Source organism: Trichogramma pretiosum, unplaced genomic scaffold (assembly GCF_000599845.2).
Source record: "Trichogramma pretiosum strain Unisexual culture from Peru unplaced genomic scaffold, Tpre_2.0 scaffold20, whole genome shotgun sequence".
Classification (NCBI taxonomy): domain Eukaryota; kingdom Metazoa; phylum Arthropoda; class Insecta; order Hymenoptera; family Trichogrammatidae; genus Trichogramma; species Trichogramma pretiosum.
In genome coordinates this window covers 1,480,561-1,506,342 of record NW_019641696.1, presented here as the reverse complement: position 1 = coordinate 1,506,342, position 25,782 = coordinate 1,480,561, and the positions used below count along the sequence as shown (strand labels likewise).

The 25,782-nt window shown below is 47.7% G+C and overlaps 2 protein-coding genes across 4 annotated transcripts in view; both read right to left on the bottom strand.

The window, feature by feature from the left end:
- LOC106656552 (forkhead box protein O) overlaps positions 1 to 19,702 on the bottom strand; it is a 38,486-nt gene extending 18,784 nt beyond the window's left edge. For all 3 annotated transcript variants that reach the window (XR_002763602.1, XR_002763603.1, XM_023462129.1), the window contains exon 1: positions 17,214 to 19,702. Coding sequence is in view for 1 of the 3 variants with exons in the window: in XM_023462129.1 (XP_023317897.1) it covers positions 17,214 to 17,684 (471 nt within the window). In the remaining 2 variants the exon portion in view is untranslated. The remainder of the gene's footprint in view (positions 1 to 17,213) is intronic.
- An 852-nt stretch (positions 19,703 to 20,554) lies between these two features.
- LOC106656511 (T-complex protein 1 subunit eta) lies at positions 20,555 to 23,507 on the bottom strand. The gene is made up of 5 exons (XM_014377519.2): positions 23,315 to 23,507; positions 22,625 to 22,885; positions 22,225 to 22,554; positions 21,402 to 22,144; positions 20,555 to 21,322 (listed from the first exon to the last, which is right to left on the bottom strand). The coding sequence occupies exons 1-5, from the start codon at positions 23,315 to 23,317 to the stop codon at positions 21,034 to 21,036; spliced, it is 1,626 nt and encodes a 541-aa protein (XP_014233005.1). The 5' UTR covers positions 23,318 to 23,507; the 3' UTR covers positions 20,555 to 21,033.
- Between the last annotated feature and the right edge of the window lie 2,275 nt (positions 23,508 to 25,782).

The window sequence follows — 25,782 nt, the reverse complement described above, 5'->3', positions numbered from 1 at the left end:
ATGGAGCAGCAACAAACACGGTATTTATAACGAGTGTGTATGCGTCTCGAGATCGTTTTAGTGTCTCATCATGTGTGTGTGTGTGTGTTCAAAATTCGCACTTAAAATCCGCGCGCGCGTCTCTCGATGCAAATAGCCGCCCCGTAGTACGTGTATTATGCTACACAAGACAGTACATAAGTAAGAGGAAAAACAACGCAAGGCGAGAGAGAGAGAGAGAGAGTAAGCCTTGAACGCGCGAGCTAAACAACACATAGCGCACAATGGGGCATCAACCCCGAATATGCTGCCTGCCTGTAGTAGTAGTAGTACGACGACGACGAATATAATAGCGGTGAGCACGCGAGGCTAAAAGGGCCCCGATTTCTACGAAGCCGCCGTAGTCGCCGTAGCACCGGCATCGCCTCGAGGGGGAGAGAGAGAGAGAGAGAAAGGAGCAGAGCGTGTAGTAGTGGACGCGCGCGAGTGAGCGAGCAGCCGCACTATACGGAGAGCAGCAAGTGAAAAAGAGTAAGAAAGAGTAAAAGAGAGAGAGAGAAAAACAAGCCGAGCGCGGCAGTGGCGCGTGAAACTGGGGAGAGGCGGCCCAAACAAGCGCGCGATGTACACAACAACATTGCGCACACGGACACGACGCACACACACACACAGTCGCAGCGATCCAAGGGGCAACAAACGGTGCGAGCGACGAGCAAAACATAATTGCCCATATGCAGCAGCAGCAGTCTGTTGCCTGCGATCTCGGTGCTGCGCCGCGCTGGAATGCACGTGCGAGTGTTGGTAAACAAACTTCCAGGAGGTTCGCGCGCGTATACATATAGCCGGCTTATGTGTACCGACGAGAGACACGCAACCGTGGATCGCTCCGACCATATATATACTAGCGCCTTCGCCGACTATAAGCCGCCTTAAAGCCGCTGTCGAAGCCCGCTTTGTTTAGATCTAGAATAGAATGGAGCTATGCTCGTCGATCGCACGCGCCGATCATCGCGAATAGGTATATAACACAAGGATATAAAGAGAATAAACAGCGTCTCTTTTTGGGCCCGAAGAAGCTAAGCAGCGCCAACAAACAAGTCAAAAAGAGACGTATACGACCACTGCGACGAGCAAGGACACTGAACCGAACGCGAAACCGATTCACGCGCCTTGTTGTTTTCCCAATTCGCACGAGGCCCTTGGCCCTGCTGTTGTTGTTGTTGCTCTATTGCCGATGCTCTGTTGTTGCACGAGATACCTATAAATATGTATATCGAGCCGACGAAAACAGCCGCGCGACGAATCCGCAGCGTGGCACATACTCTAGATAACGAAGAGGCCATTCATCTCTTCGCGCGCGGCAAATAATACGACAGCCTTAGTATATAGTAGTAGGAAACGAGGCCCGGCCGGCGGTCCCGTGCACCAGCAGCAGCAGCAACAGCAACAGCATCAGAAACAGAAACAGATACATATATATATACGGAATAATTAATCTTGTTTACGTCCTGATCGTGCGCGGCAGAATTGCTATAAAGAGGTCCTATAAATAGGCAGAGAGGCGCGCGCGGCACTTCTCCACAAACGGAGTACGCATGCATTCCTCCTTGTTGATTGAAAACACGCACGTATGGTACAAGGGAGCCAATCATTCGATTTTTTGCAAATTTCCGGAACTCGAGTTGTGTGTGTTTGCCGTTTGGCCCTTCGAGCATGGCATATAAATGCGCGCAACAACATAATAACAGCACGCGAGGCGACGCGCGGCCGCGCACTGCCTATATCTGTACATCGGGTATATATAGAGATAATATAAGAGGGAAATAATGAATGAAGTGCCAACACACGAGCTTCGTACATTTAATATACGAGCTGTGCAGTATCATCATCGCGTGGCAGTGCACTGTGCACCGTGTGCAGGTATGAATTATAATTCAGCCGCCGCGGCACACGCGGCGCGCGTTACATTATCTCGGAGCTCGCTGCGATTTGAGCACGACTAGAGCGACTCGCGACCCAAGTAACGGCAAAAAAAATGTGCTTCTGTATAAGATTAATAAATAATAAAGGCATAGAAGGNGGGGGGGGGGGGGGGGGAATGTCGACACAGACACAAGCCTGCCGCTGAAATAATCATTAGCGCCCGCGCACGAGACGAATTTGCATACATCAGGGCGAGAGAGAGAGCTGAACCAGTTATCTAGGTGCGTGCATCGTTTTCAGTGACGTCGTTGTAGCTTCTATCTACACACATACACACCAACCGACTGACCAACGATCGATGATATTAAATCAGTAAAAGAAAAAAAAAACAAAACAAAATGGCAAAAATATAAAAGCCTCGAAAGTGACAAGAGCCTAGCGAGAGAATTATAAAAAATGAATCGGAACTGCGCATGTAACATTCCACCTCCGTCGCCGTCGCCGTCAGATCGACGATCTGCGTTCGCATCTCGACATCGCGCACAATACGCACATTAGGTATACCTATATAGACGGTATAAGTTTGAAAATAGCCCGGACCGAGAAGCAGCAGCAGCAGCAGTAGCAGCAGCCTTGGTCCCGATCAGAGAGCGAGCGGCACCACCACCGCAGTACCGTCATCTATATTCTTCTGCGTGCAGCAGCACCCGACGACGACGCGTATACTTATATACGCGCACATTTTATTTCATCGTTTCGGAGCAAATACGGGGCACTATTTATCCCCGAAGCTCTCCAAGACGTTGTAGTACAGCGTGAATATAAGGCAACAACGACACACTGCGTTGGTGGTGGTGGTGGCAGAATCCTTTAATTTGTTGTATATACATAAGTGAATGGGTAAAAATAGCGAGGAGTGCGAGAGTAATCGAGAAATGAACCAGAATGAGGGGGCTGGAGAGGCTGCTTACACATTGTGTTTGTATATAAACGCAGGATTGTGCCATTGCAGCAGCAGCTATGTGTATTCACGAAACGAGCAGTTGCACACGCAGACTCTTGGTGACCAGTCTCTCTCATTCTCTTTTTCTCTGTCTTTGAGCGCGCGCGCACGGGTCTCTCATTGTACTCGACTATATAACGCGCGAATCGCCACTCTCTCTCTCTCTCTCTCTCTCTCTCTGGATGCTGTATGTGGCGTACTGTTCTTCCGCTCGTGCTTGTTTATATATAGTACTAGGAAAGAAAAGCGCCGCGTGCATATAACGATGTCCATTCACACGAGGGAGCGAGCGACGCATAATGTACACACACGCATAGTCTTGAGTCTTATATTGCAGCAGTACGGCAGTAGCACCGTGGGACAGTCCCGCAAATCTCGGGTCCAGCGCGCGAGCTATTGTTGCAGCAGCGTCTCGCGGAAGCTGCTCCGTATTCCGATTCGTAATACCCTGCGTTCCACCGTGTGTGTGTGTGTATACGCAGGAAACGCGTAGCTGGCCGTATCGACATGGGCAATTAGTAGTAGCTTCGACGGGTCTTCTCACACGAGTACCTTGTCTATTTAACGTCAAAGGAGAGCTACTCGATGATGCACCCCCCATAAATAGTAGTTTGGAGCACGATGACGTCGGGATCACTCCTTTTCTTCTTATTCTTCCTTTACCACCGCACGGCAACTAAATCGGTCGTCGCGCGGGACTCTCTCGCGCGTAATAAATGCTATAACGATCAGAGAGAGAGAGAGAGAGAGGACGAGGGAGCTGAAGAGATGCGTGCCGTGCTGCGTGAAACGAGGCGCGATTGCGTCACCGCTATAATACATTATATACACAGACTGCTGCTGCTGCGCTCTTTAGCGAGGCGGGCGGACGAGCCGCGATATATAGTCCGTCTACACTGCGTGCTGCTGCTGCTATATAATATAAGGCGCAACCTTGAGCGACTATACGCGACGACCTCGCTATATACGACGATCGTGTCGGTGTATAGTAGCATATAGTGGTAGTATATATAGTAACTGCGCCGTTGCTGCTCGTTGGCAGTGCGTCGAGTCGCTGCCACTACTACTACCGCTCGATTCAGCGCTAAGCTATTACCACTACTACTATAGGCTACAACGTCGCACGTATACGATACACCTGCGCGCCTCCTCCACCACCACCACCACCACCACCACCGCTACTACGCACACAGCAACGACGATACAGCATATATATATATATATAATAAATCGGCGTATACACATATAGGTATGGTAGTTTCGCGCGTGTAGCTCGTGCGGCGCTCGACGTCGTTCTCTGTAGCTTTACTGCTGTAATGCTACACTACTACTACTACACGACGACCGGCTCGCAGCTCAGCTGTGTACAGGATGAATCGGCTACTTTTGCGCGGCGCCCAACATCGCAGGCAGCAGCAGCAGTAGCAGCAACATGTACACAAACGCACGTGTGCCTCGTGGCTTGGTCTGCTGCTACGGAGCTGCATATAATATATATATATATTGTATATAATATCGGAGCTACTAACGCGCGGAGCGAAGCGGAGATTGCCGCTTGCGCGCTCGTGCTCGAGAGCTTACGTAAGTCCGCTGCCAGCACGAAGCGATCGAGCTAGCTACACACACGCACACACATAATCGCCTCGTTCTCGCTCTATATTATGCAGTTCTCTCTCTCTCTCTCTCGTTCGCGCAAGCGGCATGAAAACGAGGAAAACGAGGAAAACTGGCTTTGGCTGCTCCTCCATACCTATAAACCACGCTATTTCGATGCTCGAGGCTTTTTCCTATCCGCGAGTATAATACGTGTACGTACGTGTCGCGTGTGTGCCATGCTGCTGTCGTTTTCTCGGCCAGCACACACGTTTGCTGCCACTCGCCGCGCGATGTAATTATACATTACGTGCCTCTTAGCCTTTGGCGCGCATCTCTCAGCTCGACTATATAAACCGCGCGTCGAGCCGAGTGCGATAGATCGCTTATCTACTTTTGCAGCGGCAGCAGCAGAGGACACACACGCGGATCGGTCGAGCGAGCTTAAATATTATCTTATCGACCAACATTGATCATCGCTGCGGTGGATGATCGCCTGCTGCTGCTGCTGCTGCTGGACTATATGCGCGAATTCGCGCGGCACATATATACAACGATCTGTTGCTGCTGCTGCTGCTGCTGAGCGACGATGATGGCCGAGAGCTTATAATGTTATTTATAAGAGAGACGAGCCAAGATCGCATATATATGAAGCTCGCTGCTCGTCGCCTCGAATCGGACGCAAAGAGAGAGAGAGAGAGAGTGACGCAGCACGATCATCGTTTATAATATATCTGTGGTGGACAGGCATAACGACTCGAGTCCATTTTTCGTATTTTCGAGAAAAACTAGTTTGAAGTTGATTGTGCCAGCCTATAACTAGACGCGCACGAGTTGAGGTTTGAACTTATGATGTTTTAAGCTACTTTCAGGTAGCTTTAGAACATATGTACTTATGAAATTGAAAGGCGCATCGTAGCGATGATGCGGAGCAAAAAATATGTACTCGAGTCGTTTTGCCTCTCCACGCTTTTCGCGAAACGGACTCAAGTCCATATAGATTATATATATACACGCGCGGCACGAGCACGCGTCGCAGTACGGATTTATAACGATCGCTTTTCATTGCCGATCCGTCTCGTGCAGAGGATATATCGGGCAATCGACGAGGCAGGCACGTATAAGCTGCGCAACCATCTATACACATATTGTATATATAACGAAAATGCCGATTGCAACTGTAGCGCGCGTGCAGTTCGAGCTTAATAATTTACGCCGTGATTTTCGATCGCGCTTCGTCGCGAATCGAGCGAGATTCGACGCGACGACGAGCTGCTGCTGCTGCTGCGACACACAGGCGATCGACGCGCCTACATATGTGTAATACGTTATAACTGCGATTTATCTCTCTCTCGAGCTTCTCTTTCGTCGCAGCGATAAGTGCAACAGCAGCAGTCGCAGTCGCAGCTCGCAGTGTACGCGCGTATATAATAGTATTGTATAAGCGTAGTTGGATCGAGCCCAGCTGGCTGCGGGCTATACGATATCGTCGCACACTTACGAATACATTATATTCTCGCTCGAGACTTTTTCACGAGCTACTACTACTTATATATTGCAACCTGTTAATCGACTGCGAGCGACTACGACGTCGGACTGCGGTGTCGGTGGGCAATGTCGCGGCTCTTGCACTTTTGCACTTGCCGCTTGCTACCGCACACAAACGAGGAGTTCTAGCCTCGCACGCGGCGCCTATTATATGCATATTACAGACGCAATAGCGACGAATAGACACGCGTTTCGACGCGCATCGGAAACGTCGTTCGCCGCTCGCGCTTGCATATATAATTAATATATTTATACATAGCCCCCGATAGTTGTTAGCTGCTGCGATCGCGGCGCGCCTTACTTGCCATTATACCCACTACACCGCAGCAGCTCTCGCTATACGCTGATCGCTCCAAACGCCTATAACGTTATATACGTAATATGCGAATATGTAGATGAAAAAAAAAGTAATTTTTTTCAGTCGTGTTCTTTCTCTCTCTCTCTCTCGTCTCTGGCCGATCGGTGTAAGAGAGCGAGAGCAAGAGGAGGAAGAGGAGGAGGAGAAGCCAGTCGTTGTCGCGCCTCGGCCAGCAGCAGGTTTGACTCGTTCTTCTTATCGTCGAGCTCGCTTTACGCGCGCACATACATACACAAACACACACGAGAGAGAGAGAGAGCGTGACTTTTAATGAAAATTCAAAGAGGAGGGAAAAAATGGATACGAGAGAGAGAGAGAAAGAGAGAGACAGAGCGAAAGAAAAAAAATCGGAGCGCTTAATGATACAGGCTGTGTGTGTGTGCGTGTGTGCAGCGCCGAGCTTATAGCGCGCGCGCGTTCGCAAAAGCGCAGTAGCGGTGGCGGTTGGCGGGCATCGGAATGCCGCGCCGTAATATTCACTCACGACGTCGTGTGCTCGTCCGCTGTAGTGTGCCACACGCTCGCTCGCAAGTGCGCGTCTTATGTATATTATATATATATATACGTATTGGCAATCGTGTGCGCTGCACACACTGGTGCAGTCTCGACGGACGCATGTGTGTGTGTGTGTGTGTGTGTGTGTGTGTTTGAGCAGCAGTAGCAACACTTGCCTGCTCTGCAGTGGCTCTCATTCGGCTTTTGACACACACACACACACACAGTCAACGCGCGTTGTTGAGGCGCTATAACGTGTGCCTCTCTCGATTCCGTCGCGGCACGTCGTCGTTGTCGACACCTATAACGCTTTAACTTTTGCGCCAGCTAGTATATTATAGCTGCACGACTATACTCGATATAATGCCAACTTTGCAGCGAGCTATGCGTGTATCGTACTGTACCGCTGCTGCGTGCGTTATCAATTAGCTGCTGCTCCTACATATTATAATATAATGCTCCGTATATGCATATATATATATACGGAGCATATCCGAGATAGGCGCAGGCGCGCGAACGACCACACGAGGCCGCGCGGGGACTCTGCTCGGAGTGCACTCCGTGGCACGGCTTTCGACGAGCAAGCAACAAGTGGCCCGTCGCGACAAATACACACGCACCCACGTACCTATATAAGTTAGAAAATATTATACGCAAGTATCCGTGAATGGGGTGGGTCTTGATACACGCGTATGCGTGATACGAGAAGCTGCAATATTATTATAGCAAAGTCGCACTACTCGACTCGCATATATAATAATATAATAATTGTATATAATGTCAAGTTATACGCATTCTCTACGAGCAGCTCTGAGCCGCTGCTTGAGCTCGAGCTGCTGCTATACGAGAGAGAGAGTTATGCACGATCGTGTGGCATGGGCTAATTGAACTCTCTCTCTCTCTCTCTCTCTCTCTCTCTCTCGAGTCATTCACTCTCGTCGCATTTGCAAGCTGAGATGTATAAACGTTACCACTACTACTACTACTACTACTACTACTATACAGTGAGAGATTTCAGCCAACGACACGAGTTCTTATACTCGTTGCACCTATATATATAATATATACGTGTACATACTCATAGCCATAATAAACACACCCACTTCTTACCGCGAAATTAATATTACACTTATATAAATAAATTATCAGCTGCTAAGCTCGAGCGAGGCATAATAATAAAATCATACGATACACACGTAGCATGCGTATAATAATACGATAATACGATACTTATACAGGTACGCATGTTCGAGCTTTCGTACATTATTATCATTATTATTATTATTATTATTATTATTATTATTATTATTATTATAACGAGGACGAGTCGTGTCAATTGACGGAGAGGCTGCTGCGTTGACGAACGAACGAAACGATCGTCGCAGTCGCCTATAAAGCTCGCTCGATCGTCGTCGTCGTCGGTTGCGTTGCTGCTGCTACGTCGGGAGAGAGAGAGAGAGAGAGCAAAGCGAGCGATAACCCCGCGCAGCAGCAACAGCAGCAGCAACAGCAACATCAGCAGCAGCAGAAGCAGCTGATAACGAGTATAATATTATTCGTGCATCAGCGCAGCGCAGCACACACACGCCGCGCAGCGCCTGTATATTATAAATATGACGATTCTCGTTCGCACATTTTTTTACGACTGTGGCCGCGTAGCGATCGTTTTTCCTCTTACTATATACTGTACTTAATACATATACAAGTGTGTGTGTGTGTATTAACTACAGAAACGCCACACGCGTCTTATCGGATTTTTTACTGGCGACTTTATCCTCCTCAGCGGCAACTCGTAGTAGTAGTAACAGCAGCAGCTCTCAAGAGTTTCGCAAGCCTCTCTCTCTCTCTCTCGAGTTAATGTACCACACATTTGTGCGTATTTCTCTTCTTTTTTTTTATCTGCGTTGCGGTTGCGACATAGATATACACACGCGCGCGCCTATATAATATCATATAGAACTCAATAAATCCGATCGTTTAAATGAGCCGCCGACTGTCCCGCACGCGCGCGCGCGTGCATATGGAATCGCGAGCAGCGACGGCAGCGGGTCTTATATATATTCTTGAAAATATGATTATCATAATATAAACTCGTTCGAGCGCGTAGCGGTCAAAGTTCGTCTTAATGTATAGATATATATCTCGCGTTGCGTTGCGATCACCCCGAGCGATTATTAAAACACACGTATGCAAAATCGACGAGTAAGAGTGAGAGAGCTCCTTTTATAATGCGCGAGCTCGTACGCACGCGTTATATTCCTCGCTCTTCCGTTTTTCATGTATACATACCTGTGCCGTACACGTGTTCGAGTTTCTTGCATGTATATCTACTACCTACCTACCTCTACCCATATGCGCGTGTGTTTTACGGCGTGTGTCTCGTTTTGCCGATCGCGCGCAGGAATGTCGTCGCTCGCTCGCCGCTGCTGCTGCTGCTGCCGTCGCGCCAGTATAGTAAGTAAGTAAGCCGCAGCGAGAAACGAGAAATGCGTTTTGTTGCAGCAGCATCGACGCAACGCGTACGCCGCGCGCGACGCAGTATGCGGAAATAGCCATGAAAAAAGTAAAAAGAAAAAAAAAGAAAAAAAAATCGACGACGGCAGAGAGAGAGAGAGAGAGAGAGAGAGAGAGAGAAGGAGAAATATGGTGCAACGCGCGCGACATTGTGTGTGTGTGTGTGTGCGCGCTGCATGTAGCAGTAGCAGTAGCGAACTCATGTGCGCAACACAAACGGAATTGCAAACGAGTCTCGCTTGTCGTCGTCGTCGTCGTCATTTGACAAAGGTCGAGGTTTTGCTACACTGCTAGCATCATCGATCGTCTTTTCTATCCCTGTATCTAGTATACTCCTTTTTTTTCATAAAAAAGCGCAGGCAGAGGGAAATTTTAGGCAAATAGAACTTTTTCTTGATACTCCGCATTGTGATTGTATCAGGGACGAGCGTTGCAGCCAGTATATAACACGTGTATGCGTCGTGTGCGCAATTCAACAACAAAACAAACTCGTTCGCTCGCGCCGCGCCGCGAAGATGAGATATGAAGACGATACACAATATTTCTTACCGACGCCTCCGTCGTCGTCGTAGTCGCCGATGTATTACTTTTGTTGTTTTTTTTGCATACAGGGGAAAATCCCGCAACGGAGAATGATGCACACTCGCGACTCCGGGCAAAACTGATTGATTCATAATAAGTATAAGCAAGGAGAGAGAGAGAGAGAGAGATATGGGACGGACTCCGTCTTTTGCCAAACGTCGTTGGCCCGCTCGAGACGCATTTCCATACAGAGTAGAGGCAATAGAGAGAAAGAAGCTAGTGCTCCAAAAAAGTAAAAGAAATACACAGAGGGAAAAGAAATGAAAAAAGGGAAGGAACGCAAAGTAGATAGATCGATAGGAATTAGCCTGTGTCACTCGCGGTAAACAAAAAAAAAAAAGTCGCAGTAATCGAAGCTGCTGGAGGTGACACGTGGGAATTCCACGGGTGCGTGTGTGTAAGCTACGATATTATGGGCTTTAAATCGTACGATTATAATATAAATATATATTCGTATCCATGGGGCAACACACGTGTATATATATAAATTTCGAAGTTCGAACTTCAGAAAATCAGAGAGAAAGAAGAAGTAAAGTAATTTCGGGCTGAATTTCTAGTATGCGTAAAACTCGATTGGCGCTTGAAAGCTGGGAATTGTTGGAGTTCTATACATAATGCTATAGGAGATAGATACAGCTTCGCTCGCGCATAAAACGAGAAGTTGCCGCTGCCGCTGCTGCCTCGTCGTCGTCGTCGTTCTATATTTATCGATTTCTCGGCCCGGTTGTATAACGTTACGCAGTAAAGTAGCAGATAGTAGCTACAGCAGCCACGCGTGGGCCTACTACACTCGACGCACGAAGATAGTCAGATTGATCGATATAGACGTACGGGCATTTCATGAGATGCATTTTTTTTTTCCGAGTAAATTTAATACACGTGCAATTATTGGCCCATATATACACACAGTCCATATTTTTTCGTCGCGACATATGCTCGGCCACCGCCGACGGGCGACCGTAATTCTCAAATACAAATTATATCGTATATCGTATAATGTATCGACGCGTAGTGGTAGTAGTGACAGCGTAAAGTGCTGCTGCTGCCCTGCGAGAGCTAGCGCGAGAGATGATGTCCCCGCGCGCGCGCATCGATGATACACATCGCCAATGTTTGTTATCCTAATTCTCGGTGCGAGTCTCTCACGTGATTGTTGATGTCACGTATAGGATAGCCTCTATACATTATTAAGCACACTCTCGTTTTTATTTTGGCCCGCCGAGATATCGACGTTACTATATACCATAGTACGAGAACTAATATTATACATATATACGTGTCGATGAGTTAATGTCTGACGATGTGTGTATATAGGAAAAAGATGATCGCGCAGAGGCGTGTGCGTATATATACGCGCGCAATAAATAGGCCAGCGAAGTGTGGTGGCTAGCTGCTACGCGCGCTATATAAGCTGATATGCGCGATTCGACGAACTTGCGTATGTGTGTGTGTGTGTGTGTGTGTGTGTGTGTAACAAAAGCTTATATAAAGCGATATAGCGACCTCGAAAAAAGTTATTTTTTTTTTTTTTGGGAATAATATTTTGAAAATCGACGAGGCGAGTGTCGACGGTCGAGCCTCCGTACGCACATTACGGGTTATCTCTGCCGCGCGTTCTCTGCGGGAGCTCTATATATATATATATATTATACCTAATATAATATATCGCGCGCACAATGGAGTAATGCGCGATGACTTCGATTTTCTATTGTACGTGTGTAAGCGTAGCTATAGATAAATTTCGCTGCTTTAGTCGGCGCGTCGCGAGCGAAACAGACAAAAGAAGCCCGCGCCAACTTCATTTACGTAATTAACGCTTCGGAGTTCTGCTGCTGCTGCTACTGACCAAGTCTGCTAGTGCGTGGGAGGAGGAGAGGTGTATCAGCAGCAGCATGAGTCCAAGGCCAGATGCGAGCTTGAACAGCGTACAGCAGACAATCAGAGCCTGCTCATACTACATATATATAAAGTTATAACACGCAGAGAGCAGCAGCAGTAGTAGTAGTAGTAGTAGTAACTGGCGTAGAGCACAAGGCCAAGGTCGCATAAATAATACACAGACACAGACACACGAAGTACGCACCTTTTATTATTATATAGCTTGTGCCTGCCTGCTGCATGTGCGTACACACGATCTCGCAGCTTATATACATATAGGTGTGTGTGTGTGTATATAACGCGTACGTATACGCGCTATCTCGATTACGGAGCTGCTGGCACACGATGCTGCCGCGAGGTTCCGCGTTGCGGTCTCGCTCGCGGATTATAGTGCGCAAACGAGAGAGAGAGAGACGAGAGATAGAGAGAGAGGAGAGCACGTGCATCGTCGTGTATATCCGTGAACCGCCACGTGTCGTGTATACGTTCTATCGTAATAATAATAATAATAACGATCGTAACGATATATAATGATAATAATATCGGGGCGACGAGAGCTTCGAAATCGATCGAGTAATATACGCGACGCGGCTGATCATTATTACCTCGTACATGCTGCAATTGTGTGCCTCTAAGTTACGCAATTCTCTCTCTCTCTCTCGCGAGTCGCAGTCGGTCGTCGCGCATTTGTGCAGAGGCACACACACACACATAATATCTATATTACACCGACTAATCGTGCGCAGACACACAAGACGCGTCGGTTAATGCGTGAGTGCATTATAAACTTAAATGTCGCGTGTGATCGCCTGTGCGCTGAAAAGTGACAGCAGCAGCAGGCAGAACGAAGCGGGGTTATCGTGCCGCGCAGCGAGTCACCGATGATGCAGTTATAATAAAGAGCTGCGCGCTGCGTCTTACGAGTATCGACACACGCGTAACGTAACGCAAAAACTGCTACCGCGGGCGGATGCGTGCGCTTATCGTTATTATTACAGCGAGACGATATTTCAGGCGCGCATATTATCGATGCTTTGATTATTGGAGCGCGCGAGGAGCAGCAGCAGCGTGTGTGCCTGACGTGGCTCTCAGCTCTGCTCTCCTCTCTCTCTCTCTCTCTCTCTCTCTCTCTCGAACTTTTAATCTCTTAATTTTTTTTTTTTTTTTTTTTGATAATAATGTGTTTGGCGAGAATATATACATCGGAAGCGAACGCGTATGTATATAAACGAGCTGCACTGCTCGCGCTCCGAAACGCCGAGAGAGCGAGAAAAGAGTATGATGTTTATGCGCCGCCGTTGCTCGCTTGCCCGTCAAGGTGCATACGCGCGCAGGCATGCGTGCATGCATGGCGATGCAGCAGCAGCAGCAGCAACAGTATATATAGTAGTAGTAGTGGACGACGGCGAAAAAGAAAAAAAAAAGAAGTGCAAAGAGTAAAGTACGTATACAGCGAGTAGGCATATACGCACACCGACGACGCGATTTTTCGTTGGTCAGCAGCTATAGCGTGTTATTATAGTATAACGTAGGTGTGTGCTCGGCGCAAAACGAGACGACGACGAAGAGTAGCAAGCACGCGAGGGGACGCGAGGGGGAACACACTCTCGTAATATATACTTTACTCCGAACTCGAACTGCTGTTGCGAAGTGCGGCGGCGACGGCGGCGGCTATCGTCGCGCCCCTAACGCCGATTGGTCGGCTCGGGCTTACTACGCAGTAGTATATATAGTATATTATATATATAGGAGGCATGTGTGTAAAACGCTATACAGTATATAGCAAGTAACGATATATACATGCGCTCGTGTGCTCGCACACGCACACACACACACACACGTACGTGTTTTATGCATGCATTTGTGCAGTCTGCGTTGTGCGAGCGTATAACCGACGACTATATAACCGAGAGAGCTCGATCGCAGCGAGCTCCGACTCTAAACTACTATATAATACGTGTATGTTCTTTTTGCATTGCAACGCACGCACACACCGATCGTTCTGAAAGAGATCACGTGTGCCCGCTGCTGCTGCTTATACTCGCGCCAACGCCAACCTCGAGCTGCAGTTATACTATATAGAGCTCTCGAACGCATATATATATACACACATGTGCGACGATAAAAGTCTGCACAAGTCGAGCGAGCTTGTGTTAGTTAGATGCCACAGAGAGGAAAGCCGAGACTCGCTCTGGGACACTTGCACACACACACACACATTTGTGCACGCGCTAGGCTCCTTCGCTGCGCACTTAAGTACAAACTAACTCCGCTTTGGTACGCGACCGGACCTCGTCGTAGTTCGTTTTCGCGCGCTTAGCTAACTCGCGCATCATAATATATATGCGAGACTGCAGCGCACTGCGTCTCGCATTCGTATATTTTTAACTCTACTTCGGTGTATACACGAATATATTGTGCTACTACGACTGCGGCGCCGCAGTCTCGGACTTTCCTCGTTGCACACAAGCTCGCACAAGCTGTAAGCTGCAAGTCGCAATGTTATATACTTGCTACCGCTGCTATTACGCGTCGAGAGCTATTATTAAGACTCGACGACGATCGCGACGTAGCTTTCGAACTGCGACGCGCATCTCTATGTAACGTCGAGTCGAGTCTCGAGTCTGAGTCGATCTTTGTCGCGCGAAAATAATGCGTCTTTCTAATAGAGACGGAACTGAAGTTGTTGATTTCGAGCTTTCCGCGATTTTCCTACATATATATACAAGCAAGACATTGAAGTCATATAGATCTTGGTATACGAAATACCGCTTGGCTGCAGTGTTTTATAGTAAAACGAGAAAACGTAGCAGCGGCGGCATCGGCGCAGCGACAACGGAACGCGGGAGCCAAGCCAAGGGGGCGAAGGAGCTCGGTATATACGTGTGTATACGTATGTGTGTGTGCGCGAGAGAGTCACGCTGCCGCTAGCAGAAAAGGGAGGAGGGACCTGTTGCTGCTGCGGCTGCGGCTGCCTCGAAGCGCACACGTATAAGCGCGCCAAATGCCACGTGCATATTATAATGCATATAGTATATATACGCCAGCGCCTGCGATCGCCTTACTATTAAAAGCTGCTGCTGCACCTCCTCGACGACGATATCCCGCCGCCACCGTAGTGGTCATAAAATTGCCCCGCAAAGGCTGGCGTATAATAACGATAATAATAATATAAAATCGTAAATAGTATGCCGAGAGACAGAGCAAGAAAGAGGTCGTTAGCCCTCCTATATAATAGTGCATAGGCACGGGCGCGAGCCCACTTCTTAGCATCTTTTTAGCAGTGTCATCGCGTGGAGCTTTTTTTTTTTTTTTATATATGCTTGTATACAGAGAGAACAGAATAGAATAGCATCATCGGTGGTACGTACAAAAAGTATATGAATGTGTATTCGCGGGAGGGACGGTACGTTCCGACGATCGATCGCTGGCCTTTCATTAACGTCGCGGAGACTCTCTTATAATCGCAACACATCGGAGCAGCGAGAGCCGTGTTGCGAAGAAAGAGGAAAAAAGGAGGCCGCGTTGCAATTGGCGCGCACTGCAGGCTTACTTGTATATATATAATATATATATTATATACTCTGCTGCTTCCTTCGCCTTATATTTTCTGCAGCACAGATCGGCAGGAATCTATAACGGAGCTCTCTTGCGAGAGTTTGTGCCATTGCCGAGTGTAGTAGTATCCTACTGTATAGCATGCAGCACGCGGCGCGGCGCACGGCACGGCCTTGTGCTGTGCCTGCCTGCCTACCAACGCCGCCGCCGCCGCCGTCGCGCGCCAAAGTCCGCGAAAAAGTCCTAGGAGAAAGGAGCAGCAGCGCCGAGGCCTGATCTTACTGCATTCCAGCGACGAAATTGCCGAGAGCTGTGTATAGCAGCAGCGGCAGCTAAAGCGTGTGCGTGTTTGTATTCGTTCGTTCGTGTACGTGTGTGAGTTGAGTTACCGGCCAGTTAGTGCAGTCTCTCTCTCTCTCGCTCTCTGTTTGGCTCACGCGGCGGCGGCGGCGGCGGCGACTCCGCTGCTCCACGCTATATACTAATATACACCAGGCCGCGCGCGATTTGGGTTTCATCGAGGCTGCGAGCGTCGAATTTCATAATATTTTGTGAGGTCGATGCGTTATGGTATCGGAATACCGCAGGCCTCGTCGTCTTTTGCCTCCTCTTCTTCTTCGTTTGCTGCTGCTGCTGCTGCTCGGATGCATCTTCGCGCCCGCCAAATTTTACATTTTATTATTTATCCCGCCGCCGCTGTGCGTTGGTCGCGCGCGTCGTCTCTCTCTCTCTCTCTGCTTCTCTCTTTCCTCGCAACGACCAACGAGGTTCTCATTCGTTGCCCAGCTGCCTTGCCTCAGCTTGTACCCGAGGCTCCAAAAAACACGCGCGTATTTTATATACGACGCTTACGTTGCGTTACGCTGTATTAGATGTCAAAAAGTGTCAACCGCGCGCGCTTTCTTTTTCGACTCGCGGTATTGCAGCGTCGTTACATTATGCTAATGTTTTGACGTTGGCCCGACAATTTCTAACTGTACATAACCGATGTAGTTCGCGTAGAGAGAGAGAGAGAAAAAGCCGTGTATGCAGTTCGAGTCGGCTCTCAAAGTGGGCCAGCAACTCTTTGCCATTACAATCGAGAGCTGCGTATAGTGGGCCTTTGACACCTGACCTCCATGTATAGCTACACGCTCGCGCCATACTGTCTATCGTTACACGAAGGATAGACAGAGCGAGAGAGAAAAAGCAGAGCAGAGATCAGAGCCTGTATATATGACGCTGCTACATATCGGACTACTACGACGTGCGCAGTTCAGCGCGGAAATTGTAATAAAGGAAATGATGCGCGTCGCGCGATCGAGTCAAACTATTGCTACTACTACGCAACGCACTGCAGAGTGCCACCGAATGACAATGCCGCACCGCTCGTGACAAGTGCTCGCCGACAATAGCAACGCGAGAGGCAGCAGTGTATATAGTAGTCGTAGTAGTAATAGTAGTGGTAGCAGTGTAATAACAACAACAAAAACAACAACAATGACACGTGCGCCACGAAAAGCACGTGTAGCAGTACACAGCGTAGCCAGTGCAGTTTTCGCGCGCTCGCCTCGCACTCGCGCACTGTATTATGTTATATATACTCTACGTACGTATACGAACTAAGCGTGGTATCGGCGGGGGAGAGAGGGACAACGTAGCGCGTATTACACTACGACGAGTATACGAGCGCGTGTTTATATTTACATGTGCCGCCGCTGCGGCGAGATAATAATATTTAAGACGAGGAGTACCAGAAAGAGACAGATGTCACGAAAGAAAAACAGAAAGTCCTCGACTTACCTTCCAGCCGGCGCTGCTGTTGCTGTCGCCCTTGTCCTTGAAGTAGGCCACGTTCTGCACCATCCACTCGTAGATCTGCGACAGGGTCAGGCGCTTGTCCGGCGCCGAGCTGATCGCCTGCGTTATGAGATCGGCGTAGCTGAGATTGCCCCAGGCGTTGCGACGCGAGCTGTTCTTCTTGATCGGTATGAGACCGGATGGACCGGCGGCGGCGGCGGAGGCGGCCGAAGCACCACCGGCGACACTGCCACCGGGGGTGAGCGGTCCCGTGGCTCCGGCTTGAGCACCGGCCTGAGCCCCGGCCTCGCCGGGCATGACGTCCTTGATCGGCGGCCCGACCTGGCCGGGCTCGATGAAACTGTCGGGCCTCGGGCAGGGCCACGTGTTCGACCTGGCCCTCTGCTGCGGCCCGAAGTCGCCGTCGCAGTCGAACGGTATGACCGAATCCATCAGTCCGGTCTCGAAATCCATGGCTTGGGCGGCAATGGTGAGGCCGCTGTTGGAGGGTGGACTGCCGCTGCTGCTGCTGCTACTGTTGTCGTGAGGTCGCGGCGGCCACCACTCCAGCTGCTGCTGTGGCGGCTGCTCCTCCTCGTGCCTTCGGCCTATCTTCGTGCCGAAATCGTACAACACTGACTCGTATATATACACACTCACTTTGCAACACTCGCGCGGCTTGTTTCGCTGCGCTTATCGCGCGGCGCAAAAATTGGAGCGTCGTCGGCGGCAGCGGCCGAGCTATATGTATGTATATATATATAAGGCACACGGACACACGGATATATGCACGATCCACCACGCGCACACACGCACGATACTACTGGTCTCGCAGTCTTCAGAGAGAGAGAGAGCAAAAAAAACGAAAGAGAGAGAAACGGACTAGCCGCTCCTCTCCTCTCCTCCGTATAGTAGCGTGCTCGAGGCGAATTCTCTTTCTCTCTCTTTTGCTCTGCAGCGGAGCACAGCGAGGCACAGCTCGTGTACGTACGTACGTATGTATGTATTTATGTGGACGCGCTTACACACACGCACCGACACACACACGCACAGTCCGAGTGCAAACACACTGCTATAACGTTAGAGCAGCGTAGTAGTAATACGTGAGTATTTGTATATAAGCATGCGAGGCTTGACACACGCAGTAGTTATATATACGGAGCACTTTTACTGGTATGCGAAACACTCACTCGCTCACGGAGAGAGAGAGAGATCTGCTTTATATACGTATATATAATTCATGCATGTGTATGTGAGTATGGCAGATCGGCGCGCCGAGCAACTCTGCGATGTAACTCAAAGTCGTCCGAATGTGTGTGTGTGTGCGTATTATATCTGCTGCTGCTGCTGCTGCTGCTGCGTTGTATTATAGCGCGACGACGACGGACTTGACTCTTTCTGTTGCTGCTGCTGCTGCTGCTGCTTGCGATAGCGCGCCAACTTTGGAATTTTCCGCTGCGCGACGTAGCTGTCTGTCTGACTCGCGGCCGCGCGCTCCGATATATTTTATAGATATATATATAAAACACACACTGACTGGCTGAACCGACTGCGCTGAGAACACGATTTCGTCTCTCGATCAGTCTCTTTGCACTCGAAGAGCCGCACACCGCACGAGCACCGACGCACTTATTTTTACATCGATTTATATTATTATTTATAAATGTAACAAAAGCTGCAGTTGCGCAGCGCGCGAAAATCGAGAAGAGACCGGGGGAGGATCGCTATCTGTACCGCTGCAGTACTGCGAGCGATTTCTTCGCTGCTGCTGCTGAGTGCAGATCCGGTGCAGTCTCTTTCTCTCTCTCTCTTTGACTGTATATGTATATATACTACAGCAGGCGGGTTCTGCACTGCTCACTGCACTCGCGCGGGGGGGAAACGCGCGGCTACGACGACACCACACGACGACGACGACGACGACGACGACGACGACGATCGACACACGATCGACACGACGACGCACATGCACTTATAATGCCCTTTCAGCGGGGTAACGTTGCGAACCAAATCCTCTATTTCACTTGCATCGTCCTATTATTCGAAAACGTTCATCAATTTTTCGCTTTTTATCATTGATACGTGCGGCTGCTGCTGCTGCTGCTGCTGCACTGCACATCACCATCACGTCCTATCGCAGCAGGCATGCATACACGCGCGTGTACGTTGCTTATTTTTATGCGTAGGTACGCGCGTGCAAGCTCTCTCCTTCCCGCACACGCGCGATTTATCGAAAAAAAAAATTAATGATAATAGAAAAAAAAACGCCTCGCGCGTAGAGCTTCTTACGATGACAGAGCTCTTTACGCACTGTGTACACAACAGCTCCGCGTAGTAAATTAAGTTCGGTCCGCGCGCGGCACACACTTGCGACGGCGACGAAGAATCGAGCAAAAATCGGAGTCTCTCTCGGCTTTGCCCCCCGCTCGGCGCGGAACGTCGTCGTTCTTTAACACCCCTCGAAAAAGCTCTCTGTGTGTGGCCGGCAAGGCAGCGCGGCGCGTACTGAATCCGCTGCGCGACCGCGTCGAGTCTCTCGCGCGGCTCTTGTAATGCCAGAGCGAGGAGCACAGCACACACGCACACACACCCGCGCGAAATCAGTATATACTAGTATATCGCTGTATATATATAGTATCGGCACGCACACACTGACTCGCGTATTACACGTATACGGAGGCATGGACGCGCGATTCGCTGCGCTACTCCGACTTTCGCGTTGTGCGAGTTAGTTAGTTAACGCGAGGCGATTTCAGAGGGCGCCTTCGGTCGGCCCGTCGCCGCCGCCGCCGCCAATCGCAACGGATCTCGCCCTCCTCTCGCGATCTCTCACCGCTCGTACTCACTCTCTATATGGGCGCACGCCGCAAGATTCGTCTCTTCTTCTTTTTTTTTCTGGAATTTCCCAAATGCGCCGAGTATTACCAAAACCGACCAATAATCATCATGATAAAATAACGCGAAACCGGCGAGCGCGCGATACAAGGATGTGTATATAATATGGAAAAAGAGAGAGAGAGAAGAGCAGAGCAAATCAGGCAGACGTCGATGATTGATTTTCGATCGATTGTTACGTGTTATTACGCACTCGATGCAGGTGTCTCGCGATCGCCCCGGATCGGCAAGTCTTTATTGCCGACTCGCTGATGGCTCGCGACGACCCAGACGACCCAGACGAACGACCTATTTATCACGCCGCGCGTTGTACTTGTAACACACTCCGGTACAGCTTTCGTTTTTCGCAAAAATTACTATTATTATCATTATCGTTATGTATGGGATGTGTGTGTCTCAATGATTGAAGAGATCGAGTCAAAATTTTTTTTTTCACTTTTTTTTGCCCTTAAAGCTAGGTTTTGTTTTTTTATTTTGTTTGTTTTTTTTTGTAAATAATATAATAATTCTGAGACTGCTGGCTTTTACAAAAATACATAACAGCGGTGTTCGTCGTTTTGTTGTTTTGTTTGTTATCAAACACTAGGTGTCTAGCGGTACTAATCTCTTAACACAATCTTTTTCTATATAATAAAATGCGTTAAATTGGAACGAAGTGCTTGAGAATTGCGTTTGCGTGTAAAAATTGTCTGTGGGTATATATTTATTTACAAAATATGCTTCTGCACAAAAACCAGTCTTTGCATTTCATTTTTGTAACATAAATATATTATTATTATATAAGTATAATAAAGGGTGATCCATCTGCTGTCACGGACTCTCTCTCCAGTAAACGATGATGACGTGATGACGATGATTTTAAGTAGCATCTCTTTCTTCTTCAATCTTCTTCTTCTTCTTCTTCTTCTTCTTCTTCTTTATTTTGTGCTTACATGGGTCTACCCATGCCGCGACCGGGCATCTGTGGTGCCTCGCCGCCGCCGCTCTTGGGGCTTTTGATCGTCTCGTCGACGGACAAAATCAGGCAGGTGGCCTCGCTGGCTGCGGTCAGAGCGTTGATCTTGACTACGGCGGGCTCCCAGACGCAGCTCTCCCAGTTGTCGGCGATGTCCTCGTTGTTGATGTCGACTCCGTACCAGCACTTGCCGGCGTGATGCTTTTGACGAAGTTTATTGAGGATGTTCGTGGCATCGAATCCAGCGTTGTCGCACAATTGTCTAGAAAATTACATTTATAAAATTAATTATTTATTCTTTTTATCAATTTTTAGTAAAGTGCTTGTGCGTTGAAATTTACCTTGGGATGACTTCCAGGGCACGAGCGATAGCTCCGATAATGAGCTGTTCCTTGCCTGCGATGGTGCGAGAGTAATCGCGGAGAGTTTTCGAAAGTTCCATTTCGATGGCACCGCCACCGGCCACGACAGCGTCGTTCTTGATCATTCGCCTGACGATCATGATAGCGTCGTGCAATGATCTCTCGGTCTCTTCCAAAAACTGCTCTGCACCTCCTCTCAGGATGAAAGTGCAGGTCTTGGCGTTGGGACAGCCGGTGAAGAAGTTGAAACGTTCACCACCGATTTGCTTCTCTTCGAAGAGCTCGCAGTGGCCCAAGACTTTCTCGCTCATATCGTTGGCCGTGGTGATGACAGCACCGCCGCAGGCCTTCATCGTTCTCTTCAGATCTTCGTCGACGACGCGACCAGCGCAGAACATGTTTCTGTCGGCGAAGTACTGAGTGGCAACATCTCCGATGGGCAATTTTGATAGAACAACGTTGGCGCCGCTCTTGTAGATTTTTTCGAGTTTGTCGTACAAAATTTGCCATTCTGCGTCGACGATTTTCTGGTACTCTTTGACGTTGTCGACTCGGACTTCGGCGTTGTCACGTTCGGCCTTCAGTTCCAACTCGATGTTCAACAAAGCAATTTTGCAAGGAGAGTATGTTTTTGGCTGCATTTCAAATCCAGCATAGGAAAACGTTTTTTTAAAGGCAACACCGGCAACTAACATAGAGTCTTCCAAAGCACCTCCAGAAATCTACATGATAAGTTGCAATTGTAGTAAAGTGTGATAATTGAACAAATTTTTGATGTCAAAAGTCCAAAGATCAATCTTACCTTTTTCATACCAATCATGGACAATGGTAAGAGTTCATCCAAAATTAAGACTGCATCAACAACCATTGTGCTGAAGAATTTCTTTTGTTGATGGATCAACTTTGAGTTTAAAGCTGTGGATGCACATTCTTCCAATGTGCTTCGTGTTTTTTGAGGATCTGATTTTTCAATTTTGATGCTCAATTCATTAATTTTTCTAATGGCTAAATCAGTAGCTTTCCTGATAGATTTAATCATTGTTCTCGCATGTACTCCTTCTTCAACAAATGGTTTGATTTGTTTCAAGAATTCTCCAGTGAGTAAAACAACACTGGTAGTTCCATCACCGATCTAAAATAATAGATTATAAGCAATTTGCAACTTTTAGTTTCAACAATTGACATTTTATATTCCCATTTACCTCAGCATCTTGAGATTTTGCGATATCAACAAGGGTCTTAGCTGCTGGATGCACGATGTCAAGAAGCTTCAAAATAGTTGCTCCGTCGTTGGAAATGGTACCTTTTCCATTTTGATCTACGATCAATTTGTCCATACCACGAGGGCCCAAAGTCGTTCTGACTGCTTCAGCGACCGATTGGCAAGCATTGATGTTGGAAATGAGTTGGGGCTTGCCTTGCGAAGAGTCTGTGCCCTCTTTGAGGAGAATGATTTGAGGTTGCTGTTTGAGAAAAAAAACATTGTTTCTATTGGACTGAACAAATGTCATAACATAATTGATCAACTCATAAATAGTAGGTTTCGAATCATGTGTGCACATGACTCTCAAACCAACGCCATTGAGTTATTTTTATAAATACAGCGTGTCATACATGTGAAAAAGGGGCCATTCATTTTTTAAGGTTAGAAAGGTGCGGCTACGATTTTAAAGCGTTAATACTTTAATGAATTGGTTTATAACAAAAGGATTAAGCCGTGACAATAACAATTGATAAGAATGTCAAGAAGAATTCGAGTCACAAAGCGCACTAGGAAAAAAAGAGCACATGATGTGGCATAGCCCTCATGGTCGCCGACAGAAAAAGTCTCTCTCTTTCGGCTCAAATCTTCTACATCTCTCACTCTGAGTAATTATTTCTACTTGGCTCACCATTTTCGCGGCGATGGGGATTAGCTGCGTTGGTTGGAGTCGAGGATGCACTGCACACAACTCGTGATCAACAAATAACAATTCGTGCTCTGCAATAGAAGAAAAACTCGCAAATTCGCAAACGAAGAGAGAACACAAGATCGCGAGCGATTCTTTGCAGTTAGGCTAGAAATATACGTCGTCTACAGTAAACGGTCGTGGTGTCGCGGGTGCGCAATTCGCTGCCGCTAGAGTCCGCCGCGCAGCGGCCGACGACATGGCTGGATCGTTCGATTTTTTTTTAACATCCATGCCCATATATAGGGTTGAAGACTCTGATTATGGAAAAAAGCATCGAGATTGGAGTTGCATTGAAACATTTTTTTTCAATGTATTTTGCAACTTCTGGCACGGCGTGGCTAAGTAAGTAAGTGGCCTAGAAGAAGACCAATTGGATTTATAAATATTTTCATAAAGCGATATCGCATTACTTAAACACAAAGCGATCGGTTACCAATATTTATACATTTATAATATTGGAAAATTTTGAATCGAAACAGTTTCACAACAATAAATGTGTGTATTAAATATAGTCTCTCGTGCTAATATGCGCTTTAAGTGCTCTATCCGCCAATTTTGAAATCGCCATATAAGCCATAAGTAGCTTTGCGCAATGATGTAAGTATATTTTTTTGGAAACGCATAGTATCTACATCGACGTGTGGGAGTAATAGTGTATGACCTATCTCGCACGCATAATATACTCATAGGTGTAGCAGCACTCGTCGGGCAGTATAGGCTCGCTTTTTGCGATCTGGATTCCAGGCTGCGACGCCACATGGGCAAAAGTTCAAAATAACGCCTCGTTCCTATGTTTATTTATATATTAAAAACGGCGGCGGCGGCGGCGCAGATTACAACTGCTATATATATATATTGTATAATAATTGTACGAAGTTTATATGTGCCGCGCGAGGCAGACATCATGAGTGAGATGCGTGGGTGGCTCTGCGTACACCGAGGCTAGATAGTTTATACTATACTTATACTTTTAGCTGCTTAACTTTGTCTTGGCGGGCTAGCCATTTAAGGAAGAGTTTCGAGGCTATACCACGGGGTTTATTATTAACACCTGACGACGAGTTCCACGATGAAAAATTTAAGTTCGAACTGTACCATTGCAAAAACATCTTTATGAAATACTTATAAGTGAGTCATTGTGTTATCGCGCGGCGAAATGGAGCATTAGGAGCTTTTTTCGAAGTACACGAGAGAGAGAGAGAGAGCAAAAAGAAAACAAAAACAACGACTAATCATAATATATAACCGAGCGCTGCTTATGTTACTAACTTTTTCTCCTCACGGTCATCGGCAATTTACCAGAAATACATTTTTTTTTTCTTTTGAAAAGCTGCGAAAGAGATAAAAGAGTTCGGCGCGCCAGACGTATTACACGATCGTCGTCGCGATCGTTTTCGGGCAATATAATTGCATATTTAAAAAAAAGTCAATTAGCGCGCACACTCGACTGCGGCGTAATAGCCTCGCGAATCATAAATTTAATCGAACGCGCGCGCGTCTGATATTAAAATCACATAAAAAAAAAAAAAAAAAGAATACGAGATACAATGTTTTCTCGATGTCTGCGGTATGCGGCGGTTCGCGCCGAAAACCGTTCACCTTATACACTATATGCCGATACCATAACACGATTTCGCGCTGCGTGTGAATTCATCCATTACACACTCCGTGAGTGTTGTCTGGGGGCCTAATTACTCCGTGACATTAATCTCGTTACGAAAAAAAAAAAAACGCAAGTAAGTAACCGTTCGAATTTTCGAGGAGAGAGAACGAGAGAGAGAGAAGAAACAACCGCGTCGATATCGATTAATAATATGAAAAATCTATATTAGGCCTCGCGCGACGCGTTCCATTGTGTCTGGCTACCCCCACCAGCTACGGGTATGCGTACACACACCCGCGAGAGCACGTGAGAGACGGACGGAGCTCGAGCTAGCCCCCTGAAAGTTAAATTACACACACCGTAAACCCGCCTTATTATTAGGTACAGGTGTTGAATGTATCGGCAACGTCGTCTACGGCCTCTGCGTGACAGGGCACTTTTTGCATCTTTTTATCTATCTTTTTTTCTTTTCTGGTCTCGTGAACCCTTTCGAAAGACTCGGTGACAGATTATACACGAATACAATATGAACAATCGTTTGTTGACAATAACTGATAAGACTCGCTCTACGTGCATTTCTATATAAGCAGACACAACAGTCACATCTTCCATATATCGCGGGGTTTTTACACACCGGCTCATTGTGTACGTCTAATGTATGAAAATTTCCATATATCGACGAGGAATCGCATTGATAACCTTGTAAGAGTGTATCCTTATATATCTAGCGATTGATGATAAATTTACTTGCCGACTTTGAAAGAGAGAGACAGACAGAAGTAAACGAGTGAAAGAGAATTTCGGC